The sequence below is a fragment of the Pundamilia nyererei genome, unplaced genomic scaffold, assembly GCF_000239375.1.
Source record: "Pundamilia nyererei isolate P.nyererei 1_Seehausen unplaced genomic scaffold, PunNye1.0 scaffold00012, whole genome shotgun sequence".
NCBI lineage: Eukaryota > Metazoa > Chordata > Actinopteri > Cichliformes > Cichlidae > Pundamilia > Pundamilia nyererei.
Window position 1 is genome coordinate 3752442 of NW_005187413.1, and position 10738 is coordinate 3763179.

Here is a 10738-nt window from a genome sequence, read left to right on the forward strand (position 1 = left end):
TATATATATATATATATACATATATATTTTAATAGGTGGTCCTAATCTCTTTTATTAACATATCAGTGCTTATCCACACAGCCATAATAATGCCACAGATAACCTATTAAGTCGATCTAGAAAAAATACGACTTTAAAACAGTATGTACAGACAGTAACTGGTTTTCCTTTTATTGATTACTAGTCCTAACTTTTCAGATTTCAGCCATGATGTGCCAAACGAGTAACACTACAACGTATTTAACCAGAAACTATAAATATAGTTCTTGCATGGTTTAACGTTTGATGAAAAGCTAGTCTCATTATCTACAATGAATCAATGATTTTTAACATTTATTCTTTTTAAACTCGAACGTTTACTCTATTTGGTTATGAAGACCAAAGGAAATTTTTTGCTGCTTGCGACACATGGGTGCCTTTATGTCTTGTGGTGGCATTTTGTTTTCAAGTAAGCAGCTACAAGTTTTAACATTTTACACAGCAATTTTCACGGGATTTCCCATAAAATGGGGGGGAAAAGGAGGCTGATTGGTGCTCGTTTTCTGTACCGGCACCCTTTGAAAGATTCCAAGTTTGAGGAATAGAGTTTGAAGGCATATCAGAAGGTGATAGTCGGTTCATCTTGAGGCTTGGGGTTGAAAAACAGTATTGTAGCTGAAATGTAACTGATTGATTGAAGTAGCTGAAAGATGTCACTTTTCACCAGTTGACCGTATTTGTTTTGTAGGAGTTGTGTGTGGTGGCTGTAAGCTGTGTTGCTGACTGTCTTCATTCAAATTATTATTTTGGGGTCTTGATTGAAACCTTTTCCAGCTGTAATTTTAGGACAGGTAAAGCATTATAGTGAATACCCACTTATCTATAATGTCTGTAACTACTTTGCATTCGAGAGCTTTTAGCTGTGCTTGCAGCTTGACGCTGTAGTTTGTTGCTTCACGACTTTGGTGCAAACTGAAATAAGTGGACGATATCTTGACTATATTATTTCAGCTGTTGTTGAATCGCCAAGAAAGTTATTTTGGCGTTTCCTCGTAATGAAGCTGTTTGATTTGTGATCGAGCCGCTGACTGTTCCTTTAGGGTCATTCATTATGTTGACATTTCTGTTTTTGCTGCTATGCCACAACATTTATTGGATGGATTCTCTGACTGCACAAATTTTCATGGAATGCCTGAAAGTGGGGAATACAGATTCACAAAGCTTCAAGACACAGTTGCAAACAGTCTTGTCTTCAGGTTTCTGCAGTATGTCTTATATTTTTGGTTCAATTTCATTTATCTTCAACTTTTTCTCAGAATGCAAGTCTTGCAAATTCTTGCTGGCCTCTTGAACTCATCAGTTATTTGTTTTTGTGGTTTTTCGAGCAACTTTGATCTTGACTTATCTTGGCCAGTTGGATTTTTGCTGAAATGTGTAGCTGTTTTGGCTCAAGTTGACTGTTTTGCTTTTCACCTTTATTACACCAATAACTTATTTATTTTTGTACATGTTCAGCAGCTTGTGATCGGCTCGTTCAAAAAAACATACGCCAATGCAATCAGTTGTCAGGTTTTAATGACAAATATTTGAATATCCACCTTCAAACTCCTGGGAGAGGAAAAGGATGGTTCTAGTTTTTGGGGGGTAAAATAATGGCTCTGGAATGAAGACACACTGGCCACATTCAGATGCATTTTTGACTTCCACAGTGTTATGGATGATAAATGGTTCAAAATTTGTAAAAACATTTATACGTACTGTAGGTTTTGCTTGGATACATCTCATGCAGATACAGCCTGGTGTTGGAAATGGGTTATTTACAGTGGCAATGTTTGGTTTGTACAACTCATCTGCTCAGAATTTGGTTCTCATCTAGAACTTTAGAGTGACCTTTATTCTTCCGTGGATGGCTGTCTTGTAGGCCAAGAGTGAAATTTCTAAATGTCTGGACCAGCTCTCTATATCTAAGTCTGCGTTATATCTGATTCTGCAAATGTGAGACTAGTGCAGGTCTGGTGACTTCGCAAGGAGCAGTGGGCGCCATGTGTCCAGCCTCCTACCCGCTCTGACTATGCAACTCTCTGGAGTGTTTTTAGTATTGACAATGCATCAAATGTGGACATATCTACTGCGTGCTCCATGTGAGAAAGGGACAACTGTAGATAATCTGATTCTAATGACACTTCTCAGACTTCATGTGCTGACTGTTTAATAAGGCTGGTGGATTGAGAGGGGAAAAAAATTGGCATGATCTCAGTTATTTTTGACAAAAAAGAAAAGAAAGAAAAACATTGCCTATTTTAGCTCTTCAGTTCGGGGTTCCCTGTCCTTTTCTTGTTTAATAGTGAGTTGCATAGCTTTGGGTTTTGGTTGGGCAAAAAATACATTTCAGCATGTTACTTTGGCTCAAGAAATGTGAGATTATAATGGCCCACATGATAATTTTATCTATTGATAGAGTAGTAATGAACATAATCCATAGACAGCGCTTATTTGTGGTCCCCTTTCAACTAGCTGTTTTTTCGGGGACTAATGACCCATGTGTAGCATGGGTCATGGACATGGGCTTTGCACTTTTTCATTAGTGATGGCCCATTTTGTCCTCATAGAAGAGAGGAGGGCTAAACCTGCCACAGTGCATGTTGGGTGTCACTGGTATTTTAGATATGAGTAACTGGGAAGTTTAGTGTTGACTGGTATTTTCTGTTCTTCTTTCAGGGGTCTATAAAGGTTGGCACTAGAACTACTTCAATTAAGTATATCCAGCCAGAAGAGTGTGAAAGACGTGTTCATGTGAGTGAATAAAGAATCTTTAGTTCTTCAGTTCAAAAAACAGTTTCTTCTGAATTATCAGAACACATTGATTATTGGGCTTACATTAATAGAAAACAGCAACAATAGTAACTTGTACTAGCTTATAGGAGCAAGATGACTTTTGTAAATAAAATAAAGCTAATATCTAAGTAAAAGATGACGTGAAAAAATGCTTTTTAAAATTTATGGCTCGCATTTTCTCTTGCTACAGGAATCAGATCACAAAGTACCTCAAATCCAGGAGCCCCAATTGCCCATATCAGATGAACCTTTGGAAGAGCTGAAGATGAACCTGAATGGGTCCAGACCAAAGGATCCGATTGAGACCTTTTCTCATAGTCAGTGGCAGCGTAGCTCTGACCTCACTCCAGAGGCCTGGCAGCAGCAGGTGGACCAGCGGCTTCAACAGCATGATACGGAGCAACAGGCAGAGTCTTGGAACAACCGCAACCTTCCTCATCACCCCTCACAACAGTCTGACTCCGTATTTAAAGACAGCAAGAGTATGCGAACTTCAGTTTGTTGTCCTTTGTATCTTGATATGGATGAATATGTTTATTCAGTTATGTGCTAATACAGTTAAAGTAAAAAATTGTTGTCACTGTTACAGCCATGATAATAAAAAATGTGAAGTCCACAACAACAGTTGAGACTATCCTGAAAGCCTTGGATCCCTTTGCTTATTTGGATGAGAGAAATGTTCGTCTAGTGAAAGGCAAACCACCTGGATCAAAGTGCTTCTGCTTTGTTGACATGGACTCCCATGAGGTACTGCCAGATATCGCTACTTTTCCATTCTTGTTGAGTTTGTAATGGGGTTATTTGTTCAGTATCCGGAACATACCATTGTTTCTTCTTTTGTAGCAAGTGACACGTCTGGTTGAACTCCTCACTAAACCCAGGCCCCTTTATATCGATGGAGTCAGAGTATATGCTGAGGTTGCAAAACCCCTGAAGAACCAAAAGTAAGTAACTGTGTTGCAAAGATTTTCAAATCAGACATGTTCACTAGAAAAATCTTTACCTTTTTGTTTTGTTTTTTTTTTTCTTTTTGGTTTTCCTTCAGTGTCAAAAAAGATGTTGAGAAATCAAACACTTCTATCCTTGGGTTTCCACCTGACGGCAGCATAATCGGGGTAAGTTGTGGTAATTATAAAAAAAATTATAGAAACTTGCATCTTTGAATGTTAAACTCATGAAGGGTTTTTTTTTTTCTTTTTTTGTTTTTATTGGGAGCTCCAAGCAGTGACCCCTTCCTCAGTTCAGTAGGCAAAGTGAATTTAAGTGCATAATTTCATTAAGATCATAACAGCTTAAAAGGGTTTATAATATTAGTTCTGTACAAATACTACTAAACTCCAGAGCTTTGATTTCTAATGATACGTTAAATACGTTGAGGAGAACACAGAACTCCAAACAAACACCTGGTCGCCCAGGTTGAGGTGATGTAGTTTGTCTGTTAGACTGCATTACTCGTCACTGAGCTACCATGCTGTGCTGTAAAGGGCAGCTACTGTTAAAAAGCGAAGAAGCAAGGTGGGAAAAATAGAGGGCTAACAGGAGGGTGAAAGTTATATGAAGGTAAAGTAGTTGGATAATGACAGTGTGGGAGGATGTGAGGATGAGAAGGGAGGTGAAGAAAAGTGGAATGAGAGAAGGGAATGATTGAAAGTGAATAATAATAATAATAATAATAATAATAATAATAATAATAATAATAATAATAATGGATTGCATTTATATAGCGTCTTTTGGGTTCCCTCAAAGCGCTTTACAATTCCACTATTCATTCACTCTCACATTCATACACTGGTGGAGGCAAGGTACAGTTGTAGCCACAGCTGCCCTGGGGCAGACTTACTGAATAAGATGGATAAAGAGGCTAGAAGGAAGGAGGAGCTACGGATACAAACCAGGACTAAAGACTGTTGTTTGTTTGGGCATGTCTGTAGTGAGAACATCCAAAAGCAGCGTGGGAGGCGTGCATTATGAATGAACTTGTTTGAACATCTCTGCATGATGTCTGGGTGAAGACACATGACCAAAGGCTGTGTGCTCATCAGCTTTACAGTAAATTATAAAGTCATATATTTAAAAAAGCTCCCTATTATATTTGTATATCTTGTGGTATTTAAAAAAATAAAGTAAAATGAAAAGCATCACTAATTGACAAGTGCTGCCATGCATCATGATTTGTCAGCAATGAGTTACATTGACTATTGATGTTTAGGTGTTATGCAAAAGTATGTGAACAGGTATTGACTGCTGTTCTGCATCTTTATCGAGGTGGTAGTAGTTCTGGGGTTTCAAAATCAAATATCTAAGTAATAAGAGTCAGCATTATTAAATGTGCAGTGCTCTCTAATTACTGAAGCTGAAGTGAATGATGCAAACTCAGATGATCTATTTTCTTTCTGTGTTTTAGCAGCAGCAGTTTCCACAACCTCCACAGTTCTTGCAGCCACCTACTGGTGCTCTTACTGGAATGCAAGGTGACTCTTTCTCAGATACAGTCTAGTGTGTCTCTCCTGTTGGTTATAATTCTTTTTTTTTTGTAATTTAAAAACTATTGTTTCTCCTCAGGTGTTGCGATGTCTAATGCTGCGCCGCCATTAGACCCCAGCGGTACCCTGGTAGGTTGCATACCAAAAGAGCAAAGTTGCAAATATGCTGTCTGAAATGTGACCATATAACTGTCTTTATTTTTCAACCCCTCAAAGGGAATCGGCTATCTTGCACCTCCAACTGTGGATCCATCATACCAGTTGGCTGGAACTCATGTGACCACAGAGTCTTCTGGGATGGCAGCTACCACAGACGGATCACAGGCCTACATTTATGGTTAGACGGTTTAAATGGGTCTTTTTTTAGGATCATCTACCATCCAATTAGGGCTGGGCGATATGGCCTAAAATCCATATCAAGGTATAATTTGAAGCATGTGTGGTAAATGTATATATCGCGATATATTCTTTTCTTCTGTATAACGTATTTTACACACTATAAGGCACACTTAAAATCCTTTAATTTTCTCAAAAATCAACAGTGTACCTTATGTATGAATTCTGGTTGTGCTTACTGACTTCGAACCGATTTTATGTAGTACACGGCCCAGGTCCCAAAGTCAAACAAACACTGCGGCAACACTGAGAGTTAAAACTGTCTAAATTCTTTCATATTTAATAAAATGATCAGCGTTGCTGCTTTACCAGGTGTAACAATTAAGTTTAAGATCCATTCATCCATGAAAACAGAATTTATTAAATTCATTGGAGTTCGAAGTTAGCAGGAAGTTAGCTCGCTAGTTTCCACTTAAACATGATATGCCATGTTCTGACTGAGAGATTTTTGAAAAAATTAAAACGTACAGCTCTGCTATCACTTCCAACATAAACGAAGAGAGAAAACTAAACAGCAGTGACGTTTGTAGGGTTACTGAAGTTGGACTAGCGGGTATATAATGATGTCCTACATGATTGCTAGCAAAACAGCTACGTTAGCATAACATTAGCATAGTGAAGCTGAAGGATGAACGCTAACCTTTTTCCACTGGATAAAAGTTAACGTGAGGGTTTCTGGTGGTTAGGGACACATGCAATCGCATGGAAGGATGCTATAAATGGACCAAACTTCAGTCAGGAGAACAACTGAGATAATCCATCCACAATACGAGGTTAGTGATTAATATACTGCAATAACATGGGAATAGAGCAGCTGCGAGAGAATTCAGCATTAATGAATCAATGGTTTGGAAGTGGGGGAAGCGCCATTTTTGGCTTTTCCCATTTTCCAAAAGTGCTTCGTCTCGTAGTTATTACTGTTGCCCGGCATAATTTGCAGATGATACTGCTGTGCCCTAGAGCGGGAGAGTGGTATAGTCAAAAGCTCTACCGTTGGCCAAATTTATATCGTTTCTACCGTATACAGTTTATACCGCCCACCCCTACATCCAATGTATTTATGTTTATTCATTTGCTATGCTTACTCCAGGAGCTGAAATTCCAGACACGTCTAGCTACTTGTATGATGCCACGTCAGGCTTCTATTACGATCCGGAGACAACGCTATACTACGATCCGAACTCCAGGGTGAGCCTCCACACTGCCTAAAAAAGTGCAAAGTGAGATTAGTCAGTGAGATTAGTCAGTGAGATTAATGATTGCTGTGAAGAATGTGAATACGAGATTGTATGTTGTAGATTTCACTGCATAATTAAAACATCTACCCAGTACCTCCAACTTCTTTTTGAGAAGATGGATTGTTTAGGTGATTAAAAATTATGACCCATTTAGCAGATTTTTAAGCAACCCCAAAGGGAATTTGAATAGAGGTTTTAATTGTGTGTGTGTGTGTGTGTGTGTGTGTGTGTGTGTGTGTGTGTGTGTGTGTGTGTGTGTGTGTGTGTGTGTGTAGTATTTCTATAATGCTCAAGCCCAGGAGTACTTGTACTGGGATGCTGTGTCAAAGACCTATGTCCCAGTCCCAGGAAGTAACTCTGCAGATAACCAACCTGTTACCATGACGGCTGAAGACCAGGCCATTCTTTCAAACCCAGCAGCAGATGCTCCTCTAGAAATGAAGAAGCCGTCAGTGTCACTTCAGGCTTCAACGGTTCCAGCACCAGTTCCAGTTTCAGCTGCCAGCTCAGCTCAGGAGCCCGGCTCAGTTTCTGGTGCTGCTCCGGACAAAGAAGGTGACGACTCTGCTAAAAAGGACAAAGAGAAGGATAAGGAGGAGAAGCCAAGAAGCCTAGCTGCTGTCAAGGTATCAGTTATGTAGCAAATCTGCTGTGCATAATGTTAAATAAATGTGTGCAGGGGGCAAATAGATGAGAAATGTTTTTTTTCCTATTTGCAGATAATGAAAGATATGGAGCGCTGGGCGAAGATCCAGAATCGTCAAAAGGAAACTGTGCGTGCTCCATCTCCTCTGCTGAAGACCGGAACAGACGACGATAAGAGGCAGTCTAAATCGGCCGATGCTGGTTTCGCTGTATTTGAAAGGAAGGTTAGGGACCCCCAAACATCATAATTGAGTCGACTCGATTTCACATGCAGGAGTAACAGCTATTGCTTTCTTTTGTTTTGTAATCATTTTTCCTTCTATTCTGTCATCTGCAGATTGCAGGTGGAGATGATCTTTTTAAGAAGCCCCTTGCTCCTGCTAAGAAAGACGAGAAGTCAAAAGTAAGATTTCCTCCTGGGTCATATTTTTGGTGTTTTGGTTATTCTCAGTTTAATCTTCATCTGCTTCCGTTTTCAGCGTCCAATGGGATCCCTGGGTATGCTGGCATCAGACTATGGAGCCGGAAGCGATGAAGAGGTGGAGGAAGAAAAGGAGGATGAGACGGTTAAAACCGCTCAGAGCGGCCAGTCAAAAGAAAAGGACGACAAACTGACTGACTGGAAGAAGATGGCGTGTCTGTTGTGTAGAAGGCAGTTCCCCAACAAGGATGCTCTTATCCGTCACCAACAGCTTTCTGATCTGCACAAAGTACTACCCTCTGACTTGTCTATCATCAGTTATTGGCACTGATACTACAAATTTAGCTTCTAAAACTTGCATTGTTATTTCCACAGCAAAATATGGAGATCCACCTTAAAATTAAGAGGTCAAAGAAGGAATTGGAGGCACTGGAGAACCAGGAAAGACAAGTAAGTGGACATGCGTGGAGTGGGAACGTTTGCAGAGGAGGGTATTGCGTGGATAATTCAGTAGTCTAAGTAAAAGTGATTGCATCCTCTACAGCTGAGTGCCAAAGAAGCACCCAAATCACCAGAACAGAAAAGAAGAAAACACCATCACTCACAACCACAGCATCAAAACACCTGGGCTGGGAGCTCCAGGTAAGAGGCATTAACAAAATGTGTTTATTGTGACTAAAATGGGAAACAAAGTAAATATTACGAGAATTGTAAAAATAAATAAATTTAAAGCATGCTTCTGGTCATATTTGCCTAACAGTGTTTCCTGTGTTTAGGGAAATGAATAAAGTCAGTGAGAGGCCTGGTTTAGGGGCGGAACCTGTCGCGGTAAGTGTGGGGTTTCATTTGATTGATTTTAGCATTATGAAAGGTTTTTGTTTTCTGGACATCTTATTGAGTTTTTTTTTTCTTTTCTAGCCAAGGAAGAAGAAGGAGCCTGTCGTTTGGGACCATGCCACCTACAAACAAGCAGTACGCAAGGCCATGTTTGCACGGTTCAAGGAACTTGAGTGATCTCATCTGAACACATCTTCTGTTTGATATGTGAAATGTTAAAAACATGCCATGGCATGAGAGATCTGTACAAATGCCTTTGGACATTATTACTGTGTAGTAAATGTGTATTATTACACATTTTTGTACACTGAACACTGACAGATAATGAGATCTTAAAAATACATTGCAAGGCTGCAATTGAGCTTAAAACCCCACACAAAAAACTTTATGAATTTTGTATATGAAGTGTTAATACAGTTTATTTGAATACTTTTTGCCCTTTTCCCCCCACTTTTTTTTTGTTTTTTGTTTCTGTGGTCTGTATGTATATTTGTGAATGTGTCTAGATTGTCTTTTTCTCTCCCTGCCCTTTTAAAGAAATGTCACTATGGCGACGGTTTTGTCTTTAAAATGAACGATTTTTTTACACTCTAATTTGAATGGTTAAAATTATTATATATGTGCATATTTTAAGTAAAAAAACAAAAGAAATTGACCTCGTGTTTCTGTGTCTGTTGAGGTTCATGTCCGCTGCACACACATCTCCTGACCACTAGGTGGCAGTGTGATGCCGTGTTATATGTTGGTGTGAGATAATTGAATCAAGTAAGAATGCGTTTGATGTCTTCACCAACTTGAAGACAGCCGAAGGTCTCAAGTGGATGTGTATATTTCTAATTATGGATGCTGGTGAAGACCAGCTTTGACAAATTGTTTTATTCATTACAGTAAGTCTTGATTGTAGTTTTAATGTTTGCAATTTGCAGAACCCAGAACATCACCATCTCTCCTTTTATTGAGTTTAACTAAGACCTACAGTGGTGGTTCAGTGCCTGTAGAGGATTGCATGATGTGCTGGCATACCAGCTACTCTGAGAACAGGGAGCGTGAGGAGCTGTAATCAGTGTGACAAACAACAGATACAGCAGGAGGGAGCCAACATCCTATCACGTGTGCAAGAGCAGTCATGCCTTTTACTTTATGCTTAGTTTAGGGCCATAACTTGCCTAACTGGAAGAATTAATCGTTTGTTTTTGCACCCGTATCTTAACAACCAGTAGGTAAAGTAGATACTATTAAACTTACAAATCCACATAGTTAAGTGTAAACCTGATTTTGTTACTTGGAAACAAAAACATCAGGTGTTTTTGGGTTTTGTTTTTTTTTTTTTGGTTTATTTTACGCTCATTTTTGCCCGGCAATTAAAATAATAATAATACTACAGAAACACTTTTTTAAAAATACAGTTTTCATCGCCACTCTGCAGAAACATCTGTACAAATGGAGTCAAATTAAAGCCTCCGTTGCTCTTTTGTGTTCCGAAAACAAAGCAGTAGGTCTTTATTTGTACTCCTAATTTGCTTTCTTTAATGTGTGCAGCTTGACAACTTTTCTGTTTTGCTTAATCTACCAAATGTAGACTAACAGTAATATAATGTGACAGCTATCAGGATTTCCCACATACCAAGTTATTACGAAGGGGGAAATTATATGAAATGTTTACTGCATATTATGTAATACGTTTGCTCAAATGTCACATTTTATGCAGCAAAACAATCTTTATGCTCCACGATATACAAAATAACCTAAAATGAAATTATATTTTAGCAAAATACAATGTAAAGATGAAGAACGTACACTACCATAACAAAAGCATGTACTGTGCAGCCCTTTGCTTTTAAAGCATTTTTGTGGTCACTGTAAGTCTCTGTCCTTGGGGAAAGGGACAGCTTATGTGTCAGATA

At 39.0% G+C, this 10738-nt stretch overlaps 1 protein-coding gene across 2 annotated transcripts in view; it reads left to right on the top strand.

Annotated features, from left to right (window-relative positions):
• Window positions 1–9313, top strand: part of rbm6 (RNA binding motif protein 6) — a 14413-nt gene extending 5100 nt beyond the window's left edge. Inside the window, exons 7-23 of one of the 2 annotated variants that reach the window (XM_005724524.2) lie at window positions 2698–2772; window positions 3005–3296; window positions 3404–3561; window positions 3658–3758; window positions 3860–3929; window positions 5219–5285; window positions 5377–5426; window positions 5514–5634; window positions 6784–6881; window positions 7207–7557; window positions 7651–7800; window positions 7914–7979; window positions 8056–8286; window positions 8373–8447; window positions 8542–8639; window positions 8774–8825; window positions 8916–9313. In XM_005724524.2, the coding sequence (XP_005724581.1) occupies window positions 2698–2772; window positions 3005–3296; window positions 3404–3561; window positions 3658–3758; window positions 3860–3929; window positions 5219–5285; window positions 5377–5426; window positions 5514–5634; window positions 6784–6881; window positions 7207–7557; window positions 7651–7800; window positions 7914–7979; window positions 8056–8286; window positions 8373–8447; window positions 8542–8639; window positions 8774–8825; window positions 8916–9011 (2151 nt within the window). In that variant the 3' untranslated portion in view covers window positions 9012–9313. The remainder of the gene's footprint in view (window positions 1–2697; window positions 2773–3004; window positions 3297–3403; window positions 3562–3657; window positions 3759–3859; window positions 3930–5218; window positions 5286–5376; window positions 5427–5513; window positions 5635–6783; window positions 6882–7206; window positions 7558–7650; window positions 7801–7913; window positions 7980–8055; window positions 8287–8372; window positions 8448–8541; window positions 8640–8773; window positions 8826–8915) is intronic. The other variant, XM_005724525.2, reaches the window with a different exon arrangement.
• The last annotated feature ends 1425 nt before the right edge of the window (window positions 9314–10738 follow it).